At 48.9% G+C, this 27700-nt stretch overlaps 1 protein-coding gene across 8 annotated transcripts; it reads left to right on the forward strand.

The window, feature by feature from the left end:
* Nucleotides 1-27580, forward strand: Smarcc2 (SWI/SNF related, matrix associated, actin dependent regulator of chromatin subfamily c member 2). 8 transcript variants are annotated; one of them, XM_032909105.1, is made up of 29 exons: nucleotides 1-161; nucleotides 2091-2210; nucleotides 3696-3781; nucleotides 4426-4507; nucleotides 4595-4687; nucleotides 5969-6038; nucleotides 6260-6329; nucleotides 8542-8617; nucleotides 8745-8876; nucleotides 8976-9091; nucleotides 9477-9601; nucleotides 13028-13087; nucleotides 13219-13256; nucleotides 13470-13600; nucleotides 13766-13837; nucleotides 18950-19063; nucleotides 19410-19563; nucleotides 20228-20320; nucleotides 20579-20698; nucleotides 20785-20847; nucleotides 21233-21491; nucleotides 21714-21875; nucleotides 22148-22212; nucleotides 22608-22743; nucleotides 22818-22984; nucleotides 23841-23975; nucleotides 25485-25866; nucleotides 26173-26592; nucleotides 27142-27580. In XM_032909105.1, the coding sequence occupies exons 1-29, from the start codon at nucleotides 51-53 to the stop codon at nucleotides 27216-27218; spliced, it is 3729 nt and encodes a 1242-aa protein (XP_032764996.1). In that variant the 5' UTR covers nucleotides 1-50; the 3' UTR covers nucleotides 27219-27580. The 8 variants fall into 8 exon arrangements, with proteins under 8 accessions (XP_032764996.1, XP_032764997.1, XP_032765000.1 ...); XM_032909106.1 differs by having other exon boundaries at nucleotides 20582-20698; XM_032909109.1 differs by having other exon boundaries at nucleotides 20600-20698.
* The last annotated feature ends 120 nt before the right edge of the window (nucleotides 27581-27700 follow it).

Raw genomic sequence — 27700 nt, forward strand, 5'->3', positions numbered from 1 at the left:
GCGGAGCTGAGCTGAGCGGGGCGGGCGGCGGCGGGCCCGAGCCTGAGAAGATGGCGGTGCGGAAGAAGGACGGCGGCCCCAACGTGAAGTACTACGAGGCCGCGGACACCGTGACCCAGTTCGACAACGTGCGGCTCTGGCTCGGCAAGAACTACAAGAAGGTACGCGGCAGCGCCGCGGGGGGCCGGCCGGGACAAAGGGCCCCGGGCCGCCGCTCCCAGGCCGGCCCACCCTGCAGGCCGCCGCGCCCCTCCCCGAGGCCTCCCCGCGCCGCCTGCCCGCCCGCGCCCCCCCCCACCCCGCCCCCATCGTGCTCCCTGCCCTGGTGCAGCCCGCGGCTCCGGGCGGCGGCCCGGGCCCCAGCCCTCGCCCTCCTGGCTGACCGGTGTCGCCGCGCGCCTCCTCCGCTCCGGTGTGCGAGCCGCAGGGCCCGCGGGAGCCCCCTGCCGAGCCAGACACCGGCGCGGCCCAGGCCTCCCCTGTGCTTTGTGTACGTCCGGAGACAGATGGCAGAGCAGGAGGGTAGACAGGCGCGGAGCAGGCCGTTGAAAGCGTCTCTACCTGGGGAATCACCTGTCTCCCAGAGTTACCCTCGCCTCCTCCTAAAAGGCTGCAAAGCTCTCAGAGGACAGGGCATGGGAGTCCAGGGCAGCAGCCCCTCCAACCCTCCTTTCACAATGAAGTCGCTCTGCGAGCCAGCCTGGCATCGCTTTGGATTTGAGGTTCAGAGGCTAGGATAAGCTTCATATCGCTAGTCCCCACCCCCACCCCGTAACTGGAAATAAAGATGGGGAACAAAAGAGTTCAAGAAGCCCTACCTGTCCTTTTTTAAAAATTTTTTTTTTTTTCGGAGCTGGGGACCGAACCCAGGGCTTTGCGCTTCCTAGGCAAGCGCTCTACCACTGAGCTAAATCCCCAACCCCCTTTTTTTAAAATTTAAACCAATTTTTATTCTTGTGTCTTCATGGCGTCTGGGCTTTTTTTCTTTTTTGAACCTTCGATATGGCCTGTTTCCTCACTACCCCCAGCTAATGGTTCTTTTTCCTAGCTTTGTTTTACAGCCCCCAACTCTTACTACCCTGGCTTTGCAGCCAGCCTGTCAGAATACAGCGGACAGCTTCAGAAAGCCCCACTAATCCCGGTTTGCGTTTGGCCCTGAAACCATTTGGGGGTCTCTGTGGGTGTCAGACTCTTGACAAACAGCTGTTGGGGCTGTGACTTGTGTGTACCCTCAGCATGAGGCTCTGGTTCTCAGTCTTCCGCCTTTGACCTTTTAAAGGGAGATCAGCCTAGGGTCTTAGTGTGAAGCCCCGAGGGCATTGACAGCTGCGACCTGCCTTGGCTTTCATGGGCTTAAACTCTTTGTCACTTACTTCTCCATTCTCTGATCTCTTTACACCTCCCACGGAGAGGTGCTGACTCTGATTAGAGTAGAGGAAATAAGGGTCAAAAGGTAAAGAGAAAGTAACTTCCTGGCTGGCTCAGTGAACAAAACAGAAAGGTAGGATTCCAGGTGGCACGGTATGGAAGTGTTTCGGGGTAAGGATAGATAGCTGTTGTCTTGCTACTTATTATCAAGCTGGGTGAGTGCTCCGAGATCCTTGCTAGAGCTTCAGTAGAAGCAAAATGCCCAGGCTTATTTGATAAGAGAGCTTGTCCCGCCTCACCCTCTTGCTCTCTTAGCACACCATTGTGGACAGAAGCCTAGTCTTTTATCGTGTTCCCCCAAGAAATACATTGTTGCCTCACTTAGAGCCTCAAAGGGATTTTTGTTCCTCTTGAACTCCATCAACCTTCGAATTTTTTTACAGTTGGTTGGAGATGAGGTACTGACAGAGCGGCGCCCTGCCACTCCAATGTACAACCAAGGAAGAGGGTAAAGCTTCCTTTGCTGCCAGTCCCCAGTCCCAGCAACCTGGGCTAGTGGCAATAGAACCCAGTCCCTCCCGAAGCCCTTTTTATATAGACATGTGGAGGGGAAAGGAACAATTCTGTCTGTTCCAGGTGCTCCTGAGAACTCATGGGAAAGACGAGGAGGTAGTAGACAGTTTATCTGGAATCTGTTTCTCTTCCCTTCCCTCCTTCCCCAGTACATACAAGCAGAACCACCAACCAACAAGTCTCTGTCTAGCCTGGTGGTGCAGTTGCTCCAGTTTCAGGAAGAGGTTTTTGGCAAACATGTCAGCAACGCACCGCTTACTAAACTGCCGGTGAGTTCCAGGGAGGGGACAGGTCCTCCAAACTGGGAAGAGGGTTTGTTTGTTCTTTAATTTTTTCCCTACATGCCTGTAATCCAGAATTAGGGACGTTGAGACCAGAGCATTAAAAGTTGGAGGCCAGCCTGATCTATATAGCAATTCAAAGACAGTGTGTAGTACCATGCTACAAAACAAAACAAAAACAAGACGGAACCCACTGTTTTTCTCAAATTTCAAAATTTGGGAGATTTTTTTTTTTTTTTTTTTTTTTTTTTTTTTTTACTGTCTCCGTCAATGATCAGAGCATTATAACTTGACTTAGCTCCCCAGTTGATCATTCCTGTTGTTTTAGAAAAAGTCTGCAACAATCTGGGAATGTCAGGTTTAGTCCTCCAGTGTCTCTCTCATGGTCATGCTTAAAGGGGTATGAAGTTGGGGGCTGAAGAGATAGCCCAGTGGTTAAGACCACTTACAGAGGCCCTGGGTTCACTTCTTAGCACCCACATGGCATCTCACAAACATCCACAATCAGTTCCAGGTGATCCAATGCCTTCTGACCTTCATGGCCCCTCATGAGATGCACATGCAGGAAAAGCACTCACACTTGTAAAATAAATTTTAAAAAGTTAAAAAAAAATATGAGGTTTTGAGGTCAGGTATGATGACACACACATGGCATACCCACTACTTAGAAACCTGGTTCAGGAAGATCACAAATTCAAGCCAGTCTAGGAAACGTAGCAACACCCTGTCTTCAACTTTAAGAAAAGGGGTACTGGAGGTATATTCCTAGAGCACTTGTTTAACCTGTGAGAGACCCTGAATTCTATGTTCAGTATCACAAAGGATAAAGTACCTAGAACTACTTATATGGTAGAAGGAGAGAACTGACACCCTGTGATGTCCGTTAGTTCATACACACACACACACACACACACACACACACATAACATACATACACATGCCAACACATGCATACATATATACCCACATATACATAAAATACATATATACACACACATACATATATACTCATACATGCATACACATATAACATACATATGCACAGCATACATGCACACATAACATACATACACATAGCATACATGCACACACATACATACACACATAACATGCAAGGCATAGAACACGTAATATACATAAATATATATACACATATAATATACATATACATATAACAAACACATGCACATACATATACATACACACATACATAGAACACATACATATACATACATGCATGCATACACATACATTCATACATATATACACATATACATACACAGAGAAACTCTAAATAGGTAAGTAAATGTAATTCCTTGAAAGGAGGCAGTGGGATTTAAATTTGCATAAACTTGCCTTTAGTCTTTGTGTGTGTGTGTCTGTGTGTGTGTGTCTGTGTCTGTGTATGTGTGTCTGTGTGTCTGTGTATACAATGTAACTTTCACATACTTCTTCCCTGTCTCAATTTTGTAGATCAAATGTTTCCTAGATTTCAAAGCAGGAGGATCCCTGTGCCATATTCTTGCAGCTGCCTACAAATTCAAGAGTGACCAGGGATGGTGAGATGCCTTCTCTCTCTGCCCTTTCTGTTTAGTTAGGAGAGAATTTTCCATTATTTCCTGGGCCCCTTCTGAAGTGAAAGAGCATGTGTAGAAATTCTATGTCTCTCTTATTTGGATAGATCAGAAGAACTGATGTCATGGCCAAAATAATCTCCAAGCATGAGTGAATCAGGGGTGAATTCTTCCCGAAGGGGGATTCTTAGGTTGTCACCTCAGTCTTTGTCCTTTTGGATTAAGCATAGAGTAACTCATGTATTTGAGACCAGAACACCTGGGTTCCCTGTGATTTGTGTGAATTTCGTTACAAAGATTGCCTCCTAATCTCCCCTGTTGGGAAGTTGCCTTTGGGGCTGGACAGATGGCCCAGTGGTTAAGAACACTGGCTGCTCTTCCAAAGGACTCAGTCTCATTCCCAGCAGCCACATGGCTGCTTTCAACCTTCCGGGACCCTGCTCCCAGAGAATCCCATGACCTTTTCTGGCCTCCACAGGCACTGCATGCACATGGTGCACAGACACACAAGCAGGCGAAGACATTTACACATAAACATAAACTCAGAAGAAACCAAAGGTCCTGTGCCTTTCCTTAACTTTTCCCCCAGACATAAACCATCACTTACTAGATTATTGTCCCGTTACAAGGCGGCGGTATGATTTCCAGAATCCATCACGTATGGACCGCAACGTGGAAATGTTTATGACCATTGAGAAGTCCTTGGTACAGGTAATACTCAAGCCCATTCCTGGTTCCCTCCCCTCCGTAAGAATACGAAATAGCTCTTCCTCATCTCCTCTACTCTCCTCTTCACAGAATAATTGCCTGTCTCGACCTAACATTTTCCTGTGCCCAGAAATTGAGCCCAAACTGCTAGGGAAATTAAAAGACATTGTTAAAAGACACCAGGTGAGTGGGAGGCAGGGGGAGTAACTCCGAGGTTTCTGGAGTAGGTGACTGTTTTACACATTGCTACCACTGTTAGCACTGTTTTAGAGACTGACGGTGTTTCCTGTTAGGAAGCAGCTTGTATTAAGTGTTTCTACTGTGCTGTGGCCTTTCTGGTTAGAGCAAGATTAGGTCTTTGAGCATCCATTGTCCTGTTTGCTCTCCCCAGGCTTAATGGGTTTATTCCTGCTCCTTCGCCCTGCTTTGGCCTGAGGGATAGAGAGCATCTCCCACTAAAGTAGTGATACCTGATTTCAAACAAATCCAACTTTGGAACAGGTGTAGTGGTCTACCCTACCTTGGAAAGTAGAAACAGAAGGATCAAGAGTTCCAAGTCAGGGGGTTGGGGATTTAGCTCAGTGGTAGAGTGCTTGCCTAGCAAGCGCAAGGCCCTGGGTTCGGTCCCCAGCTCTGAAAGAAAAAAAAAAAAAAAAAAAAAAAAAAAAAAGAGTTCCAAGTCAGAGGGGTTGGGGATTTAGCTCAGTGGTAGAGAGCGTTTGCCTAGCAAGTGCAAGGCCCTGGGTTCGGTCCTCAGCTCCGAGGGAAAAAAAAAAAGTCACCCTTGGTTATGTAGTGTGTTGGGGGTCTGCCTTGAGGATTGAATGATACTGTTAAAAGAACCTCAGTAAAATCTCTGCTCTGTGGAGCTACTTTTAAATGATCAGATAGTGTGGAAAGGCACTCATAGCCCACTTTGAATCTCCCATAGGTGGGATGGATCAGGGAGTAAAGTAAGTGCTTGTTGTGCAAGCATGAAGACCAGAGTCTGAACCCCCAGAACACATGGAAAACGTGGGTGTATGGCTCATACATATCTGTGCCAGGGAGGTAGGGACAGTAGATCCTAAGGGCTCGTTAACCAGCTCCCCCTCCCCCCAGCTGAAATGTCAGGCTCCTGGTTCTCTGTCAGAGGTGTCTGAAGTAGGCAACCGTAGAGAGTAAGAAAGGAAGGAGCATCCACACATAGGCAGTACACTACACACACATCTCCAGCATGTAGTGTATCCGTGCAGAGGGTTAGCCACAGGACACTGGTCAGTCAGCTGTTCTCCCGCGCTAGCATTAATACTGTTTCTTTGCCACTTAAGTGGTGTTGCAGGAAAATACAAACTAACCTTAATGCCACTTCAGGAAAGGTGCAATTTGAGAGGCCGATCTGTGGTTATTACAGTTTAGTAATTTTTCTTAACCGGAGAGTAATTCAGAAGGAAGTAAGTTTACTGCTTTTCCCTGTGCTCCTAGGGAACCATTTCTGAAGACAAGAGCAATGCCTCCCATGTTGTGTATCCTGCCCCAGGGAACTTAGAGGAAGGTGAGACTTGGGTCTTGGTGGCCTCTGCTGGGATGGCTTTGGCTGTCACTTAGAGGAGGGTTACCCCCTAAGACTACTCACCCCTGTATAACACCTGTGGCTACAAGCTTGCAGCCCAGAGTTCCTGTTACTACGTCTCCAGAGCATCAGGAGGGTGCTGAGTTAGAGCCCTGTCTAGTCGCTTTCCCTTCAGCGTATCTCTCTCTTCTATCTCTCCTCAGAGGAATGGGTACGGCCAGTCATGAAGAGGGATAAACAAGTTCTCCTCCACTGGGGCTACTATCCTGACAGGTGAGGCCAGGTTCTCAGGAGCAGACACAGGTCTGTGTGGCAAGGCAAGGAGATCCGAGTCAGTTGTTTATTTACTTGTTTGGTTTTTCTTGTATATAGAATTTTGTCATGTAATCCAGGCTAGTAAAGAACTTGCTATGTAGATTGTGCCGGCATCAAACTTGCAGCCATCCTTGTACCTGAGCCTCCTGGGTGCTGGGATTAAAGGTGTGAGCTGCCCCACTGGCTTTGTGTGTGTGTGTGTGTGTGTGTGTGTGTGTATGCTCTCGCAGAGACAAGAGGATAACCTCAAACTCACCCCCCTTAGGAATGCTGTACACTTTGTTTAGGACAGCATCTCTCATTAGCCTGGCACTCACCCATTAAGCTAGATTGGATGGCCATAGAGAATTGGGGCGCCTGAAGCCCTGGAGCTGCAAGCAGAGCCCAGCGTTGTTGTTAGTTTGTTTCTTGGTTGCTTTTTTTGTTAGTTTATGTGTGAGTGCTCACACGTATGTATATGTAGTACCACATGAGGGCCTGGTGTCTGCAGAGGTCAGAAGAGGGTGCCTACAGATCCTCTTGAACAAGCGTAACAGGTAATTGTGAGTCATGACATAGGTGCTGGGAACTGACCCCAGGCTCTGCCAGAGCAGCAGTCGCTTGTAACTGCTGAGACATCTCCTCAGCCCATGCCCAGCGTCTTTATGTAGGTTCTGGGAGCAGAATACAGGTCCTTATGCCCACGGACTGGTCATTCTCCAGTTCAGTTTCATGTTCCTCTTTATTATGCATGCAATGCATGCATACATGCATACATGTATACACACATACATACATACATACATACATACATACATACATACATACATACGACAGGGTCTCATGTAGATCTGTGGCTAGCCTGACTTGGTCTATAGACCAAACTGACTTTAAACTCACAAAGATGCACCAGGTTCTTCCTCCTGAATGCTGAGATTAGAGGATTGCTCTCCCACACCTGGCCTTCTTTTTCATGTGGGGTGTGTGTGTGTGTGTGTGTGTGTATGTGTGTGTGTATGTGTGTGTGTGTGTGTTTGTTTTAGGGCCAGCCTAAGCTATGTGAAGTTGTATCTTAAAACAAAAACAAAAGTTGGGGTTGGGGATTTAGCTCAGTGGTAGAGCGCTTGCCTAGCGAGCACAAGGCCCTGGGTTCGGTCCCCAGCTCCGAAAAAAAAAAAAAAAAAAAAAAAAACAAAAAAACCCCCAGCTCCGAAAAAAAGAAAAAAAGAACAAAAAAAAAAAAATGACAGAATACAGTTACTTTATAGGCAAATTTAAGTGAGAAAAGGAGGTTCGCACCTACAGGTCCAGCTTCAGCTCTAGCCCCAGCTCCCCAGAAGGTAGAAACAGGAACCTAGGACTTATAAGCTCTTTGTGAGACATAGCATGGCTTTCAGGGAGGGAAATAAGTGTCAAGTGTAATGTAGTTGTAATTACTTTTGAATGCATGGTTGGTTATAGCTTACCCCGATGCCCAGGTCTCACCGAGTGACACACTCTGACCTTAGACTTAAGGGATCCTGCCTCAGCTTCCCATAGTCTATGCTACATTGTTTTCATACTTTTTGGAAAGCCTTTTTGTCCTCCTGTATTTGATTTGTTGGTTGAGTGGTTTGCTAGTTTGGTTTTAAGATGGTCTCACTGTCTGTGAGGCTGCTTCAGTCGGACACAAGACCCTGCTTCAGCCTTGAGAGTGCTGGGGTCACAGTCGGACGTCACCAAGCCTGGATAGTTTCATGGGTTCAAAAGCCTGTCTGAGCTCGCCAAGCACTCTACCACTGAGCCGCCTCTACCCCTCTTTTACATTTTTATTATGAGACAAGCTCCCACTACACTGACCAGGCCAGCCTTAAATTCTCTCTGTAGTTGAGGCTAGCCTTGAACTCGCATCGATTTCCCCAACCTCCTGAATGTAGAGATTGTAGACATAAGTCACCACATCTACCAGCTTGAAATATTTTATGATATGCTTTCATTGCCTTGTGGCAAAAAGGATCCTGATTTAATTGGACAGATGACAGTTGGACGTTTTTTGTAAATGGAAAGGCAGGGCTGGGTATGTGAGTCAGTGGTGGAGGCTGCTGGTAGGAGAAAGGCCGGGGCCCAGGTCTGCACTGAGAGGCGTGCAAGGCTGCGCTTGGTTCCCGCATCCCACCTCCGTCCCCACCTCCTGCTGAATCTCTTCTGGCAGCTACGACACGTGGATCCCAGCCAGTGAAATTGAAGCATCTGTGGAGGACGCTCCCACTCCTGAGAAACCGAGGAAGGTGAGCTCTCCTGGTACCCTCCACTGCTGGAAGAACACCCAGGACCAGACCTCTGTGTTGGGGGAGCAGGGACTCTGTGTAAGAGTTTCTAGTAACTCTGATGTGGACTGTCTGTCCTGGGCTTCAGGTCCATGCAAAGTGGATCCTGGACACTGACACATTCAATGAGTGGATGAATGAGGAAGACTATGAAGTTAGTGACGACAAAAGCCCAATCTCCCGCAGAAAGAAGATCTCAGCCAAGACGCTGACAGACGAGGTGAGCTCCTTCTGGTCTAAGCTCTGAGCTTACACCTGAGACATGCCTCACTGGGAACTAAAGGGCCAACTGTCGTTCATCCCACTCCCCGTTGTGCAGGTAAACAGCCCGGATTCAGACAGGCGGGACAAGAAGGGGGGGAACTATAAGAAGAGGAAACGCTCTCCCTCTCCTTCGCCAACCCCAGAAGCTAAGAAGAAAAATGCTAAGAAAGGGTATGCTACCTCTCCTGTGCCCACACATGCTTCCAAGGAAAGACAATGCTTTTTGTTTTTTGTTTTTTTTGTTTTTTCCAGAGTTGAGGACCGAACCCAGGGCCTTGTGCTTGCTAGGCAAGCGCTCTACCACTGAGCTAAATCCCCAACCCCGACAATGCTTTTTGAAGTCACTGGCCCCTGGCTGGTTGTCTGAGAGGAGGGTGAGGGGACCCTCATGTACCTGCTTGATGGTTTTAGTCCTGGTTATCAGTAAACTGAAAGAAAGCTTAGTCACCCAACAGAAAGCCTTCTGCACTACCCCCTTTACTCTGCATGTACTGTTCTCTCTTTTTCCTTCTTATAAATGCCTCTAATTTCCAAGGATAACTCTTTCCCTTCCCAGACCCTCCACACCTTACACCAAGTCAAAGCGAGGCCACAGAGAGGAGGAGCAAGAAGACCTGACAAAAGACATGGACGAGCCCTCTCCAGTCCCAAATGTGGAAGAGGTGACACTCCCCAAAACAGGTATGAGCCAGGCGAGCCCCCAGGCCAGTCCCCACCCTCTCCCATCCCTGCTGTGCCCAGCCCCCCAAAGGACTCTTGCTTTATATCCATGTCTCCTATGGACCTGCAGTTGTCCACCAACTTTGTCTTTCTGTGCTGAGAATTGAACCTAGGAACTCCTGTGTACTAGCAAATGCTGTACCCCAACCTCCAAATCTGTTTTTGTACATATTTGTATGTGTTGGCCAGCCTCTACCTTGTGTTTTTAACATTTAGTTGTATATTGGTGTGTGTGTGTGTGTGTGTGTGTGTGTGTGTGTGTGTGTGTGTGTGTGTGTGTGTGTGAACTCACCACAGTGTACATGTGGAGGTCATGGACAACTTGTGGGAGTTGGTTTCTCCTTCCACTATGTGGGTTCCAGGGATTGGCAGCGAGTACTTGTATGCACTGTGCCATCGTGCCAACCCTCTGCCTTGTGTTCTGAGACCTGGGACTTGAAGGTTAGGCTAGTCTGGCTGGCCAGGAGCCCTGAGGGGTCTCCTCTTCCCTGCTTCCCCAGCATTGGGATTACCAGTTTGGGCCAGTCTGGGCCACTGTGCCTGGCTTCTTACATGGGTTCTGAGGATTGATCAGAACTTCAGGCCTCTGCAAAAAATACTTTACTGACTGAGCTACATCTCCACCCTGATAGGTGTTTGATTATACTTCTCATCAATAAAATATATTTCAAGACAAATTATGTAAATTATACTGCCAAAACCTTACTTTAGGACCATTTTAAAACATATGCAAGGGCTGGAGGGATGGCTCAATGGTTAAGAGCACTGATTGCTGGTAGAGCACTTGCCTAGCAAGCTTAAGGCCCTGGGTTGGGTCCCCAGCTCCGAAAAAAAAAAAAAAAAAAAAAAAAGAACACTGATTGCTCTTCCAGAGGTCCTGAGTTCAGTTCCCAGCAACCACATGGTGACTCACAACCATCTGTAATGGGATCTGATGCCCTCTTCTGGTGTGTCTGAGGACAGCTACAGTGTACTCATGTACATAAAATAAATAAATAAATCTTTAAAAAAATGCAAACATTATGATTAAAAAAGGGAGTGGGTGGGGACTAGACTGCTGGCTCAGTGGTTAGGAGCAATGACTGCTTTTTCAGGTTTGCTTTCCAGTTCCACACAGTGGTTCACAACCGCCTAATTCCAGGACCCTTGCACCCAGCACCCTCTTTTGGCTTCTACAGGCACTGCATGCAGATGGTGTACAAGCATACATTCTGACAAACACTCACACACAGAGAAATAACTCAAAAAATCAAAAGATAAAAATCTACCACGGTGGTAGCACATGCCTTTTAACCCAGCACTTGGTGGGCAGGGGCAGGCAGATCTGAGTTCAGGGCCACCCTGTCTACATAGCAAATCCCAGAACAACCAGGACTGCACAGAGAAACCCTGAATCAAAAAAGAAAGAAAAAAAAAGGAAAAGAAAAAGAAACTGTAAAAATGTCAGACGACATTGTAAACAGAGCTGGGAAGCTGGATAGGTGGCCGAGCAATCAGTGCTCGCTGTCCCCAGAGAGCCTCTAGCTCCAGAGGACCTGGGTCTGGTCCCCTCTTCTAGGCTCAGAGTCTCCTCTGGACGGCAGGCGCCGTTTGCTGACTGTGAGTCTGTCCAGTATGAGCAGTGCTCTTGAGGGGACTGCACTACAGTACTGGTTTGTAGTCTGTCCCCTGTCCGCCAGCCTCACATATCAAGAGATGTATGTGAGTGGGGTTGGGAAGCTGTTTTCTCCTGAGCATTTGTGTATGAAATTAAGGGAGGAAACTCTCCTCTGCTTTACAGCATTGAAAATTAGGCTAGGGGTGCAGCTTACAGTGCACACTACCTAGCAGGTGTAGAGTCCTGCATTCTGTCCCCCAGCCTTTCAGTTTTAAATCTTCTTTAAATATTTAGGCTAGACATGGTGACACATGATTTTAAATCCCAACACTTAGAAGGCAGAGGCAGGAAGAACTCTGTAAGCTATTAGAGGCTAGTCTGGTCTACATCACAAGTTCCAGGACAGCCAGGTTCCATACAGAGACCTTGTATTCAACAATTAATTAATTAAGATCTGACTGGAAATGGTGGTAAACACCTTTAATCCCAGTACCCAGAAAGCAGAGGCAGGTGAATCTCTGTGAATTTAAGGCCAGCCTGGTTTACATAGTGAGTTTCAAGACAGCCATTGATTGCTACATAGTGAGACTTTGTCTCAAGAAAACACAAAACAACAATATTATCTTAATTAATATCAATAATCTTATCAATAATAATATCAATTATCTTAATTAATAATATCTTAATTAATAGGTCTAGTCATTTAAGTAGGCCTGGTGGCATAGTATAGGCTATAATCTCAGTGACTTGCATGACTGAGGCAGGAGGATGTAAATAGTACAGAATCTGCCTGGGCTTCAGAATGACTCCTGAGGCCAGCCAGCATAACTCACGATAAAAAGGAAAGCCAAGTGTCCTGCCTCACACCTGCAGTCCGACTGCTGGCCCTCGGCAGGCTAGCTGCTTCAGTCTGTGTCTCTTCTTCTTAAAAGATATTAAGTAAAGAAGTAAATAAGGGGTTGGGGATTCAGCTCAGTGGTAGAGCACTTGCCTAGCAAGCACAAGGCCCTGGGTTCGGTAACCAGCTCCAAAAAAAAAGTAAATAAAATTTAGTTATGGATGTATTTCATGTAAAATGATGTTTATCTGCCCGTAAGATTTGTTACCAGAAGAGAGCATTGGATTCCATGAAACTACACTTATAGATGGTTGTGAGCCACCATGTGGTTGCTGTGAATTGAACTCAGGACCTCTGGAAGAACAGCCAGTGCTTTTAACCTCTCAACCTTCTCTCTAGCTTGAGACTGTTTGAAAAAGGCAAAACCAAAATAAAGAGTTTAGGAAGGGAAGATCAGAAGAGAGTGCTGGGAGCCTGGCTTGGTGGGGTCCTCACCTGTGAGCTCAGCAGCTCTCAGGAGCAGGTGCAGAGAGCCAGGCCGCTCTTCGTAAGTTAGGAGGCCTGGAGCACATGAGGCCCCCAAGCCCCAAAAGAAGGCGTGGTGCTGGGACTGACTCTGGTAGACACTTAGACGTGTGTGCGTGACCAACGGCTGGCATCTGACTACTTACCTGGTATGAGCTCATCCTTCCATTAGAGGACTGTACAGGGAAACAGATAGGGACAGAGCAGCCAGAAGAGAACGGCCCTTAGGATGCTGAGGCTGGGGAGTCATGGGACTGCACACAGATGAGAAGGCTAAAGGAAGCCATTGGTCGCATAAGGCAGTGAAATAGAAAACACGTTTGAGAGTTTTTTTGAGAAAGCAAGATATGTAAAACTATTAGCAGCTGAGACGTGAGAGCTTGATTTTGGCCAGCATGTCTAATGCAGTGGCTTTTTCTCCCGACAGTCAACACTAAAAAGGACTCCGAGTCAGCACCAGTCAAAGGCGGCACCATGACTGACCTGGGTGAGACAGGGAGGGAGACTTAAGCAGGCAGTGCCCGAGGCATGGAGCACTCAGCCCACCTTCCCCCAGCCCCCTGCCTTTGCTGTCCCTGTGCTCCTTCCTGCCTTACACTCGGCTTCTTCCCTTTCCAGATGAACAGGACGACGAAAGCATGGAGACCACGGGCAAGGTGCAGCTGGTTAGACAGGCTGTCTCTGTGTCTCTCTGTGATGTGTTCACAGGGCTCCACCTCTCCTTCTGCCCACCCCCCACACCCCCCGGCCTAGGTGCCCATCCTCATCTCCCTCCCCGATTCGGTGGCATCCTGCTCCTGGCTACCGGAGAAGCTGAGGGTTGCTAGGGGATGGGAATGCTGAGTATCCAGCAGCCTCCATACTTCTAGGATGAGGACGAGAACAGCACCGGCAACAAAGGGGAGCAGACCAAGAACGCAGACCTGCACGAGGACAACGTGACAGAGCAGACACACCACATCATCGTCCCCAGCTATGCTGCCTGGTTTGACTACAACAGGTATTACCCTACGCACCCCTCCTCCCTCCCCTGGCTAATCAACGGGTTGTTCCTCCTGTTGCCCCTACAGCCAAGAGCTGCTGACTACCCCACCTTTGAGTCTCCCTCCCTTAGGCTCCGACTCCTCCCCTGGGGCCTTGTGAACCATTGTGATTTATCCTGCAGTGTCCATGCCATTGAGCGGAGGGCTCTTCCTGAGTTCTTCAACGGCAAGAACAAGTCCAAGACTCCAGAGATGTAAGATTTCAGTTTATGATTTTCTTTTGGTGTCCTTTCTGCCTTTACCTTCCAGACTCAGCAGCCTGCCTTCCGCTAGGCTCTCTGTTAGGCTCACAAGGACATGGTAGATCATTAGACAGGCACGCCTGAGGATGGTGCAGCAGAGCATTACATCATCACGAGGACATGGTAGAGCATTACATCATCACGAGGACATGGTAGAGCATTACATCATCACGAGGACATGGTAGAGCATTACATCATCACGAGGACATGGTGGACCATTAGACAGGCACGCCTGAGGATGGTGCAGCAGAGCATTACATCTCTTCTGTACAGAACAAGTCCCCCTACTGTTCCCATTGCTTCAAGCCTTTAACACATGCAGAGACTTTCACTCCCCACTTGCTATGTTACCTGAAATTCACACAGCCTAGTGTATGAGACAACTTTAGTTAAAATGTCAGTGATGAGTAGGTTGACAAACAAGATATGTCGGGGGGGGGGGTTTCACACCTTGAATCCCAGCACTCAGGAGGCAGAGGTAGGCAGAGCTCTTGAGTTCAAGGGCAGCCTGGACTACAGAGCGAGTTCCAGGAGACTCAGGGCTGCACAGAGAAATTCTGTCTTGAAACACCAAAACCCAAACCAAAGCAAAACAAGCAAAACAAACAAACAAAAGCAAGATAAAACCATGCCTGGTGGCACATGACCATAGTCCTTGGGAAGCTGCTATAAGAACTCAAGTTCAAGGCCACCCTGGGCTTCCTAGCTAGACTTTCTCAAAAAGAAGAAGAAACTGAGAGGCCCAGCTCTGAGAATTATGAGATGGGAGCATCCACTGTGAGAGAGGAGCACGTATGTCCAGGGTTAAGGCTGGAAGACAGTGGCTCTGCAGTAGAACACTTGCCTGATTAATGTGCACAGTGTCTTGTCTTTGTGCCTCTGTGCTGCTGGAGGCAGAGGCAGGCAGAGCTCTGAGCCTCAGTCTCGTGAGCATGGAGGGCAGGGAGCCAGGGCTATACCGCGAGGCCTGGTCTTGGAAATGAATGATAAACTACAGGGCTAGGGCTCAGGTCGGTGTTGATGGACTCTGATGTCTGCATTCTCCACCACGTGTCGGGCAGACACACCGCTCTTCTGGTATCCTCCCACCGTGAGCCTTAGCAGACTTCTTATTCACCTCTCTGACTCTCTGAAGATACTTGGCAAATGCCAGCTTGTAGTCCTAGCCCTGGAAAGCTGAGGGTGGATTGCGAGTTCAAGGCCAGCTTGGGCTACAGAGTAAGATCCTATATCAAACAAGAAGGAGTTGCTTTAAAGCTGTTTCAGTCAGTTTTCTTGGCTTGGGTTGTGTGTAGAAATCTGTGGTAGGGCGCGTCATGACAAGGTAGTTGAGGTGGGAGCTGGCATGATTTCTCTACCTGCTGTTCAGCCTCCCTCTGCGGACCATCTCTTCTCAGCTTGTTTCTTTCTCCATAGCCTGCTGTGGGTCTCTTCCTCTGAGGAGAGCCAGGTTTATGACAGGAAGGAAAAGGCATTGCCAGGCAACATGACTCTGTGGTATGCTGTCAGGACTAGTGAATGGTAACTGCCAAAGAACTTGTCGTCCCTAGCACTGAGTCTCCACCGTGCACTGGCAATCAGTCTAATTGAGGCTAATAAATATTGTCATCTCTAGTTTACAGCATAGGATCCTGGTAGGAGGAGCAGATGGCTTAAGTCACTTGAATTAGATCATACAGCAACTAAGTAGTAAAGCCAGAATCTGGGTCCTTTAGTGTGGACGAATTCTCACATGTTAGACTACATAATTTCATTAGTTTTCAAATATTAAGATTCATCTTATGGGGCTGGGGATTTAGCTCAGTGGTAGAGCGCTTACCTAGGAAGCGCAAGGCCCTGGGTTCGGTCCCCAGCCCCGAAAAAAAAAAAAAAAAGATTCATCTTATTTTTAAAATTACTGTATGTTTGTGGGTGTGTACATGTGAGTGCCATGCCCACAGAGGCGAGGAGAGGGTGTGGGATCTGTTGGAGCTGGCCTTACGAGTGGGTCTCACACAGGTGCTGGCGTCTTTCAGGCTCCTACAGTGCCAGGTACCTACTTCTCTAAGACATCCTGTTTGACACAGACGGACTTCTAAATTTCAAACAGTATGACATCATCATGATAAGACTGGCATTTGAATTTCGATCTTTCTAACTTTAAACTATAAATTACATCTGTAATCCCAGCACTGGGGAGGCTGAGTCAAGATCACAAGTCATAAGCCAGTCTGGGTTATAAAGCAAGTTCCAGATTAGCCTGAACTACAAAGTAAAATACTGTCTCAAGAAAACAAACAAAAAAGTAGGCATGAGGTGCATCCCTTTAATCCTAGCACTGGGGAGGCAGAGGCAGACAGTTCAAAGCCAGCCTGTCTGTATAGTGAGTCCCAGGACAGCCAGGGCGGCTGTGTGTAGACAGATACTCCATAGTTAAGAGTGTGTGCTGTTCTTGCGGAGGACCTGAGTTCATTTCCCAGCACCTGTCCTAAGTAGCATTTGATTATTTATACCTCAGCTCCAGGTTTCCCTTAATGAGCATCTGCATGCAAGTGCACACACCCATACACATAACTAACACTTAAAAATATTTTAGAGTTCCTACATGCACGTGTGTATACCTGGTGCCTTTGGAAGTCAGAAGAGGATGTCCTATCCCTTGACTGGAGTTCGAGGCGGGGAGCCGCCGTGCAGGTGCTGGAGCCTGAGCCAGGCTCCTCTGCAGGAACAAGTGCTCGTTACCACTGAGCCTTGTCTCTAGGTCCCCAGATAAAACATTTTTTCTCTTTTCTTTCTTTCTTTTAAATATTTATTTATTTTATATATGTGAGTACACTATAGCTGTCTTCAGACACCAGAAGAGGGCCTCAGATCCCATTACAAGTGGTGGTGAGCGGGGTTGGGAATTTAGCTCAGGGGTAGACCGCTTGCCTAGGAAGCGCTGGAAGGCCCTGGGTTCGGTCCCCAGCTCCGGAAAAAAAAGAACCAAAAAAAAAAAAAAAAACCAAAAACAAAAAAATGAAAAAAATTTTATAAAAAAAACTCCACACCCCAAAAAAAAAAAAAAAAAAAAAAAAAAAAAAAAAAAAAAAAAAAAAAAAAAAACAAAAAAAAAAAAAACCCAAGTGGTTGTGAGCCACCATGTGGTTGCTGGGAATTGAACTCAGGACCCCTAGAAGAGCAGCCAGTGCTCTTAACCATTGAGCCATCTCTCCAGCCCCCCTTTCGGTTTTTTTTTTTTAAGGAAATAATGGGTCTGTGAGATAGCTCAGTGAGTAAGGGAGCTTGCCACCGAGGCTGATGAACTGCATTTGATCCCTGGAACCCATATGATGGAAGGAGAGAAGAGACTTCCATAGTCTTCTGACCTCCACACACTTGCCTTGGAGTGAGCACACACCACACACACACACACACACACACACACACACAATTGATTAATTTTTTAAAAAAAATCAAAAAAGGCAAGAAAGAGGCTGCCAGTCCTGAGTGGGCAAGTCCACATGCGTGTCATGGTATGAGAGAGAGAGGGAGGAGGGAGGGAGGGAGGGAGGTAGGAAGGGGAGAGGAGAGTGTTCATAGGATAACTCAGCAGTAAGGACTCTAAGTCTGACCTCCTGAGTTTGGTCTTAGATCCCACATGCTGGAAGGAGAACCAATTCCTGAAAGTTATCATTTTACCTCTGCATGTGCTGTAGATTGTGAATGCCTACATGCACAGAATAAATAAATGTAAATAAATTAATAAAACATATAAACATATAAAAACTAACTTTAAAAAAGGTGTTACATGTTTGTGATCTTAGCACTTGAGGGCAGAGCAGGAGGGTCAGGACTATCCTTCACTGTCCAGCAGATTTACAGCCCACTTGGGCTGTGTAAGACCTCGACTCAAATAAATAACTTTTACAACAATAGTTAAAAGCCAGGATGGTGGGGGTTGGGGATTTAGCTCAGTGGTAGAGCGCTTGCCTAGCAAGCGCAAGGCCCTGGGTTCGGTCCCCAGCTCCGAAAAAAAAGAAAAAAAAAAAGAAAAAAAGAAAACAAACAAACAAAACAAAACAAAAAAATCCAGGATGGTGGTATATATAACTCCAACCTCTGGGATGTGGAATTGTGCTGTAGACCAAGTCGAAGTCCAGCCTGTGCTACACAAGAACCTATCTCAAAATGATAAGTTAAAAAAATCATAAATCACAATTTTAAGAACCAAAACAAAAGCAGCCCTAAGTGTGGAGAGATGACTCAGTGGTCAGGACACCAGCTGCTTTTGCAGAGGACCCAGGCTTCACTCTCAGCACTTAGTGGTGGCTCGCAGCTGTCTCCAACTCCAAGGATGCAACAACCCCATCTTGCATCCTTGGGTACCAGGCATGCTTGCAGTACGCAGACATACGACATATGTGCAGGCAAAACACCCAACGCATATTAAAACAGCAGCCTCTCAGTCTCTTCTCTGGCACCAGGCAGATTGTTACATGGGTAAGGACTTGGATTTCTGAGCTGGGAAACAAGGGCTCCCCCCGCCGTGCCCCGCAAAAGAACTGGGTACTGAGCAGGATGAGACCTGCAGTCTCAGCACTTCAGAGGGTGAGAGTCCTGAGTACAATTTTATTTTGTGGGGTTGGGGATTTAGCTCAGTGGTAGAGCGCTTGCCTAGCAAGCCCAAGGCCCTGGGTTTGGTCGGTCCCCAGCTCCGAAAAAAGGAAAAAAGAGAAAGAAAAAGAAGAAGAGAAAGAAAAAAAGAAAAGAAAATTTTTATTTTGTGTCTTCAGTGTTTGGCTCGCACTTTTGTGTGTGTAGCACGTGTGCCTGGTGCCTGCCCCTGGAATTCGGAGAGCATCTGATTCCCCATAGCTGAAGTCATGGGTGGTTATGGGCCACCATGGGGGTGCTGAGAACTGAATCGTGGGTCCTCTGCAGGAACAGCAAGTGCTCTTAACCACGGCCACCCTTGGCGCCCAGCAAGAAGCATGTGATGCTATACAGTTAGCACATGTCGGGTCATCAGCACTTGCACTGTTGTTCCTCTCCTTGGGCCTCCAACATTAATTTCCTTCCTCTTGTCTTTCTTACTCTTCTAAGCTACCTGGCATATCGGAACTTCATGATTGACACTTACCGGCTGAACCCCCAGGAGTATCTCACATCCACTGCCTGTCGGCGGAACTTGGCGGGTGATGTCTGCGCTATTATGAGGTGGGTCTCGCTGCTGAGGAGAAAGAGTTGAGAGGATGGCTGCCTTATGTCTTGGCAGAGCTCCAGGTACTTTCAAAGAAGGTAGGGAATCAGCAAGAGCAGCACCGTTAGGGAAAGCCAGTGAGAACAGGTGGAGAGTGGGAACGTGCTGTAAAGCGGGCCGGAGGCTAGGCCTCCACTGAAGGACAGCTGGAGGGGCTTTACTAGCTATCTGGGAAGACCTGGGGAGAGCCCAGGCCGCAGTGTGTACTTGGGGACCACTGCTACTCAGGTGATGAGTTGACCATGGGGGTGGCTTCCTCCTTTTCGGTTTCCCCATTTGACCTAGCCTCCCTTTCTCTTACAGGGTCCACGCCTTCCTGGAACAGTGGGGTCTTATTAACTACCAAGTAGACGCTGAGAGTCGACCAACCCCAATGGGGCCTCCACCCACCTCTCACTTCCATGTCTTGGCGGACACACCATCAGGGCTTGTTCCTCTTCAGCCGAAGCCCCCACAGGTAGGGCGAGGGGTGCTGGGGACAAGGCTGGGTGGGGTGGAATGGGCTCCTTCGGACTTTTCTTTTCCTGTTTGTTTTTCATTTTTATGTTTTTAGGGCAGTGATTTAGCAGAGTTGTAGGACGTCTTTACTATGAGGTGGAGAGGGCCACAGGCGTCAGCACACGTGCTCGGTGCTCTCTCGGCCCTGCTGTAAGCAGTTGCTGAAGGAGAGAAGTTGCTCCTTGTCCTCAGGGAACAGGCAGGCTAGTGTAAGAGAGGGGCCGAAAGAGAAATGGCTTACGATAACTTGTATGGGATTTTTATACTCTGTCACGTTTCCTGTGTGTCCACTTTTCCTCATACTTATTATCACCTTCATTTTCTCCATTTCCATCTCATACATTCTTTAAGATGATAAGAAGATTGTGTGGCTTACACAAAGATACCGACTAATCCAGAACTAGGATCTATTGTCCAGCTCCTAGGAGAGTCTGTAAAGACACATGTGGCCACAAATGTCTCTCATGCCAACTCCATGTCTAATTAATCATGGAGCAGCATGGAGCAGTGGCATGAGTGTTCCCAGAGCTCGTGGGCCATCCAGCATTTGGCCTTCAGGCCTCCAAGGCCTTGGCCTGACCATTTCCTACCCAGCTTCCATGACGCCAAGCTCTGTCCCCCAGGGCCGCCAGGTTGATGCTGATACCAAGGCTGGGCGGAAGGGCAAAGAGCTGGATGACCTGGTGCCAGAGGCGGCTAAGGGCAAGCCAGAGCTGGTAGGTGGGGCGCAGACCCCGCTGGGCTGTTTATTTGCCCCTTCACTGGGGGGCCCCTGCCCGGGAAGAAGAGGCAAGAGAGCAGAGGAGCTGCAGCAGTAAGGGAGGAAGTCCCGCCCAGGGCTCTGTCTGTCTGTTCTCTCTCTCTCTCTCTCTCTCTCTCTCTCTCTCTCTCTCTCTCTCTCTCTCTCTCTCTCTCCTGACTCTGGCTCCCTGTGACCACTTGCATTCACCTCCTTTTTTTCCTTCCACAAATAGCAGGGCTCTGCTTCCCAGCAGATGCTGAACTTCCCTGATAAGGGCAAGGAGAAGCCAGCAGACATGCAGAACTTTGGGCTGCGCACAGACATGTACACCAAGAAGAACATCCCCTCCAAGGTACAGGGTGCAGCCAAGCTGGGGCTGATAGCTTTCTCTCACACAGCTTAGACTCCTCTGTGCTGACTTACCCTGCTTCCCCACAGAGCAAAGCTGCAGCTAGTGCCACTCGGGAATGGACAGAGCAGGAGACACTGCTGCTCTTGGAGGTAATTGGGGAAAGCAAGGGGAATCGTGCGGTAAGGACGCAGGGGCCGGGACCCAGCTGCCGTGGCAGTGGGGAGCACTTAGTTGGGAGCACTCATAGTCTGGCACTGAGTGGAACATGAGCTTGCCTCAGTCTCCCCTTCTTGGTGCCTGTCATAGCTGCCCCAGGAATAGCTCCAGGTCAGGGATTTAGGCCTGTCTGTAATTCCATATCCTTTCTTTGTGCTACTTGGAGACCCCCCACCCCCACCCCCTGGATCCAGCAGAGTACAGAAATACCAGAACATAAAGAGCTTTGAAAATAACTGCCCTTAGTCGGATGGAGGGAGTTGACCTTCTAGAAAAGTGGCTAAGTAAGCGGAGTTCTGTCTCCACCACTACCACCAGGCTCTGGAAATGTACAAGGACGACTGGAACAAAGTGTCTGAGCATGTGGGAAGCCGCACGCAGGATGAGTGCATCTTGCATTTCCTTCGCCTTCCCATTGAAGACCCATACCTGGAGGACTCAGAGGCCTCTCTAGGCCCTCTGGCCTACCAGCCCATCCCCTTCAGTCAGTCAGGCAACCCTGTTATGAGCACTGTTGCCTTCCTGGCCTCTGTCGTCGATCCCCGAGTTGCCTCTGCTGCTGCAAAGTCAGCCCTAGGTAATTTGGGGATGGGGGGTTGGCCTTCTTCCTTTGCTTTTACAGCTAGATACTCCGATTAAAACCTCTCAGCTCTACCCTGCTGGCTTCGTCTGAGGCTGCCTTAGCTCAGGCACCTTCTGAGCTTGATTTTGGTCTCAGAGAAAGAGATGGGCTTATGAGAAAGGTCAGTCAGAACAGCCTACCTGCCTTATCCCAGCCTCTTCCCCTCTGGTCTCACAGAAGAGTTCTCAAAAATGAAGGAAGAGGTGCCCACAGCCTTGGTGGAAGCCCATGTGCGCAAGGTAGAAGAAGCAGCCAAAGTCACAGGCAAGGCAGACCCAGCCTTTGGTCTGGAGAGTAGCGGCATCGCAGGGACGGCCTCTGACGAGCCTGAGCGCATTGGTGAGCACGCACTGTTAGATTTCTTCCCATCTCCAAGAGCAGAGTCAGCCAGCCTCGCTGTGCCCTCCCCACCCTGTTCCTGCCCCACGTCGACATCAGTCACAGCACAAGTGGGAGAGAAAGCCCGTGGGGTTTTGTTTTCCTTCATGGCATCACTGTGGGAAATTTGACTTTTCCTGTCTCTGTCACCGAGGTTTCAGCTACTGGGAAATTGTTACATAAACGAAACTTATCAGACATCTCTCCTTTCTTTCCTTCCTCCATGGGCCCAGAGGAAAGCGGGACTGAGGAGGCACGGGCGGAGAGCCAGGGAGCGGATGAGAAGAAGGAGCCAAAGGTATAGAGGGAATGACCTGGGGCTGAAGAGGCGATCCCAGTGGGGCTGGATCCAGTGACAGATTGTCCTGGAGCTAGGTCACCCTGTGTAAGGGCTGAAGAGATGGGTCACAAGCACTGGATAAGTGTTGTTCTACAGCCTGAAAATTGACTCAGAACCCCTAGGACCCACACAGAAGCTTTGGCACCATTTTATTGCTGCGACCCCATCGTTGTGGGACCCAGTTGTTGGAGGCTGACCTGTCTCAAGGCAATAAAATACCCAACATTTTGTTCTGCTCTGGCTTTGGCATGTGCACACACAAACAGATAGGACAAGAGGGCCAGTCAGCCTCCAGTCTGGGCCTCCTGTGAGAGCTGCATCCTCTGATGTCCTCCTTCCTTCTGGAACTGCAGGAACCTCGGGAAGGAGGAGGCGCTGTAGAGGAAGAAGCAAAGGAGGAAATAAGTGAGGCTCCCAAGAAAGATGAAGAGAAAGGGAAAGAAGGGGACAGTGAGAAGGAGTCAGAGAAGAGTGACGGGGACCCAATAGGTGAGCGGCCTCCCCCGAGGGCGAGGGGTACAGGAGAGACAAGGGAAAAGCTAATTTCACCTTTGTCCTGACAGTCGATCCGGAGAAAGACAAGGAGCCGGCGGAAGGGCAGGAGGAAGGGCTAAAGGAAGTTGCAGAGCCAGAGGGGGAGAGGAAAGCCAAGGTGGAGCGCGACATTGGTGAAGGCAACCTGTCCACAGCTGCGGCCGCTGCCCTGGCTGCTGCTGCAGTCAAGGCCAAGGTGAGGCAGCCCTCAGCAGCCGCACACTCTCCTCATCCCGTGCCAGCTGCTCTCTTCCCACTCCTTAAGTGGTGCTGGCCTGTTCGTCCCTTTCTTATTTTTTTTTAAAGATTTATTTATTTATTATGTATGAGTGCATTGTAGCTGTCTTCAGACACACCAGAAGAGGGCATCAGATCCCATTACAGATGGTTGTGAGCCACCGTGGTTGCTGGAATTGAACTCAGGACCTCTGGAAGGGCAGTCAGTGCCCTTAACCACTGAGCCACCTCTCCAGCCCGTTCCTTTCTTATTTTATCCAGTGAGCTATCACCAAACTTCTTAACTCTCTTAGTAGCTATTTCCAACCCTTTAATTTCTTTTACTTGTTTTATCTCTTTTTTCATGACAAAGATACAATGTATATATACATACATACATATATGTGTGTGTATGTGTTGTTTCATAATACAGAAATATCTAGGGGTTGGGGATTTAGCTCAGTGGTAGAGCTGCTTGCCTAGGAAGCGCTTGCCTAGGGAAGCAAGGTCCTGGGTTCGGTCCCCAGCTCGGAAAAAAAAAAAAAAAAAAAGAAATACAGAAATATCTAGATCGTGAATATATTATATACTTATATATTATAATCTATACTATATAATGTATAATATTTATTACTGTGTATTATAATATATAGTACATGTATAAATTACAGTTATACTATTCTTAGTTGTGATTGCAGCTACTTCCTTTTTGAACCTGCCAGCATCTGCAGCATCTGCCCTGCCCCTTCCTCCCCCACCTTCCCGGAGTTTCTGCAGCTGGGCGCTCTGGCTAATGCCCGCCCGACTGACTGAGACGACCGCTACTTCTTACATAGCACTTGGCTGCTGTCGAGGAGAGGAAGATCAAATCTTTGGTGGCTCTGTTGGTGGAGACCCAGATGAAGAAACTAGAGATCAAACTCCGACATTTTGAGGAACTGGAGACGATAATGGACCGGGAGCGAGAAGCGGTGAGTGACACGCAGTCAGGTGTCAACAGGAGCCTAGAACCTGCCAGAAGGGGTTGGGGATTTAGCTCAGTGGTAGAGCACGTGCCTAGCAAGCTCAAGGCCCTGGGTTCGGTCCCCAGCTCCGGAAAAAAAAAAAGCGTGAACCTGCCAGAAGATGAGCTCAGAAGTGCTGAGTCAGACACGGGTGGCACAGCCGAGAGAAAGGCAGGCAGCCCAGAGGTTGAGATCCATAGGTGGGCTGCTAGTCATGCTTTCTGGCCGCTGCACCTCTAGGTCCTCCACCGGTGCTTGCCTCTCACTAGGTTCTCACAAACCTGAGTGACTGAGTGGATTTGAGAGATAGTAAGAGACTCGGCAGGTAAATTTGGGAAATAGACAGAACAGACAGACAATATTGATTCAGTTTCTTTGAGAGGGCTGAAAAAGAAATACAACATGGGGACCCTGCTCTTAGAAACATCAAATATACGACATGGAGATTTCAGAAGCACTTAACAATCCTTAAACTACCGGAAAATTCAGATTCGGAGATGTCCTAGTGGAGTAGCTTAGCGATTGAGAACAGACTGCTCTTCTAGAGAACCCACGTCAGCCCTAGGGGTTTCTCATGGGCACCCGCACTCACATGCACAGACCCTTACAGACAGACAGACAGACATGTCCATCATTAAAATAACTTTTTCTTAAAGATTTGTTTTTTGTATGAGGACACTGTCGCTATCTTCAGACACACCAGAAGAGGGCATCAGATCTCATTACAGATGGTTGTGAGCCACCATGTGGTTGCTGGGAATTGAACTCAGCACCTCTGGAAGAGCAGTCAGTGCTCTTAACCACTGAGCCATCTCTCCAGCACCCCAAAAATAACTTTTTTTTTGGTTCTTTTTTTTGGAGCTGGGGACCAAACCCAGGGCCTTGCGCTTCCTAGGCAAGCGCTCTACCACTGAGCTAAATCCCCAACCCCCAAAAATAACTTTTTAAAATAAGAGATTTAATCCCAGTACTCAGGAGGCAGAGGCAAGTGCAGCTCTCTGTGAGTTCAAGGCCAGCCTGGTCTGCAGAATGAGTTCCAGGACAACCAGGTCCACATAGAGAAACCCAGTTTTGAAAAACCAATAAACGTATAAAAATAAAATTAATTCTGGGAGGATCAGAATAAAGTCAAAATTCAGAGGCCAGCGAAGTGTCTCCCTAAGAAATAATTAAATTTGTAGCTGATTTTGAAGGAAGGAAAGAACTTGAATTGACAGGAGCTAGAGGCATTTTCAAATCAGAATAATAACAAGTTCAGAGTTTTGAAATGAAGTGAACCGGAACCACAGCGGATTACCTCTAGTGCAGTGAGGAGCAATGTCAATGGTCTCAGTCCCTGTGAGGACAGAGAAAGCACATGGTTGAGTCTTGGGGAAACACTAGCATGAGATTAGGGTCTTTCAAAAGAAGAAGTGGGTCAGGGAATTTGCCAACAGTCTTCTGGTACCCGGTAACAGTTCCCATTGGTACTGGCAGCTGGAATATCAGAGGCAGCAGCTCCTGGCCGACCGACAAGCCTTCCACATGGAACAGCTGAAGTATGCAGAGATGAGGGCCCGGCAGCAACACTTCCAGCAGATGCACCAGCAGCAGCAGCAGCAGCCACCAACCCTGCCCCCAGGCTCCCAGCCTATCCCTCCCACCGGGGCCGCCGGACCACCGACAGTCCATGGTCTAGCTGTAGCTCCAGCCACTGTGGCCTCCGCTCCTCCTGGCAGTGGGGCCCCTCCAGGAAGCTTGGGCCCTTCTGAACAGATCGGGCAGGCAGGGACAACTGCAGGGCCACAGCAGCCACAACAAGCTGGAGCCCCTCAGCCTGGGGCAGTCCCACCAGGGGTACCCCCCCCTGGACCCCATGGTGAGTGTGGGTTCCAGAATATTTGTCTGCTATAGAGATGGGGCAGATGTTCTAGTTCCTCTGAAGGGATACCCACCTGATGACTCGGATGTAAAAGTTTCTTGCAGGTCCTACAGGTGGGCTCCACTGTACTATGTCCCCCAACTAGCAGGGATGTGTTCCAAACACAGATACCTGGTGGAGTTTTATTCCAAGAATCTCCTGCTTATTCTAGTCTCAGTAGAAGGGGGTGGCACCAGCAGGTGGCTGTGCGGCGGGTGCTGTGCAAGATTCCACTCCCTCACTCTGTGTTCTCTTTATTTCTAGGCCCCTCACCGTTCCCCAACCAACAAACTCCTCCCTCAATGATGCCAGGGGCAGTGCCAGGCAGCGGGCACCCAGGCGTGGCGGGTAATGCTCCTTTGGGTTTGCCTTTCGGCATGCCGCTTCCTCCTCCTGCTGCTCCATCCGTCATCCCATTCGGTAGTCTAGCCGACTCCATTAGTATTAACCTTCCCCCTCCTAACCTGCATGGTCACCACCATCTCCCGTTTGCCCCGGGCACTATCCCCCCACCTAACCTGCCTGTGTCCATGGCGAACCCTCTACATCCTAACCTGCCGGCGACCACCACCATGCCATCTTCCTTGCCTCTCGGGCCGGGGCTCGGATCGGCCGCAGCCCAGAGCCCTGCCATTGTGGCTGCTGTTCAGGGCAGCCTCCTGCCCAGTGCCAGCCCACTGCCAGGTGAGAAGGGGCCGGGAGGGGAAGGGTGAGGGAGAGGGAGGGCTCTACACTGTGGGAGGGAGGCCAGGAAGGAAAGGGCTAGAGCACAGGAGGAAGGCAGGCCTCTTGGCCGTCCTCCGTTTCCCAGCTTGGCAGCTGCCACCTCTGGGATGACGGGGCCTTTCACTGGTGGGTCGTGGAGGAGCCCAGTGGCTCAGAGGACGACCTCAGCTGTAAACCTGGAGCCTGGCCACCGTCTGCATGGCAATGGCTGTCCTTGCTTGTTTCACCACATGCAGATGCTCCACTTAGAGTCCTTAGGGAGAGGAGGATGGTCTAGGGAATAAGGAGTTCCCAGTGTCAGGTAGAGAAGAGTGTTAGGAAGAAGAAATTATACATAGTGGGTACCTCATTCATCCACCCACCCCTGCATGCCATGCCTGGGTCTGTGTGTGTGTGTGTGTGTGTGTGTGTGTGTGTGTGTGTGTGTGTGTGTGTGTGTGTGTGTAGCCTGGGACTGCAGCCATCCCTCTGCAGGCTCCAGCTCACTTACCTTCCTTTTCTCCACAGACCCAGGCACCCCGCTGCCTCCAGACCCCACAGCCCCGAGCCCAGGCACAGTCACCCCTGTGCCACCCCCACAGTGAGGAACCAGCCAGCTATCTCCCCTCACTCCCCATGGAGATCACAGTCCAGGAACCACCCTCCCCCACAACTGGGACCCTCCCTCAGCCTGGAGAGTTCATCACTACGTAAGGAAAGCTCCTGCCCCTTCACCACCCCACATGCCCAGCAGAGGTGTGCAGTTTTATATCCAATATTATCCACGGACTTCTAAGATGTTTCTAATGCCTGGGAGAGAGGATAGGAGGGAAAGATGTTTATACAAGGTTCTATTACTGGTTCTGAGGGTGTACCTTCAGAATTACTGCATTTTTGAAGTGATAACATGAAAATGAAACCCTTTAAAAGGGAGGTTTTAAAAAGACACATCGGAGTCCACAAAAAAGAACTTTTTATTTTTATTTTTGAGGGGAAAGGGAAGGTTTTAAGAGGAATTACGTTTTGGGGCAGGCTGTGGAGATGGATTAGGCACCAAGCCTGTCTCTGAGCCCCTTGGCAGTGCTGA

The sequence above is a fragment of the Rattus rattus genome, chromosome 1 (assembly GCF_011064425.1).
Source record: "Rattus rattus isolate New Zealand chromosome 1, Rrattus_CSIRO_v1, whole genome shotgun sequence".
In the NCBI taxonomy this organism is placed as follows: Eukaryota; Metazoa; Chordata; class Mammalia; order Rodentia; family Muridae; genus Rattus; species Rattus rattus.

Bases quoted from the DNA above. Each gene is read 5' to 3' on its own strand.
- Smarcc2 (XM_032909105.1), top strand. From the start codon at position 51: ATGGCGGTGCGGAAGAAGGACGGCGGCCCCAACGTGAAGTACTACGAG. The intron at 9,602-13,027 runs GTATGAGCCAGG...TTCTCCCGACAG, and splicing joins GGTGACACTCCCCAAAACAG to TCAACACTAAAAAGGACTCC. The intron at 20,699-20,784 runs GTACAGGGTGCA...GCTTCCCCACAG, and splicing joins AGAAGAACATCCCCTCCAAG to AGCAAAGCTGCAGCTAGTGC.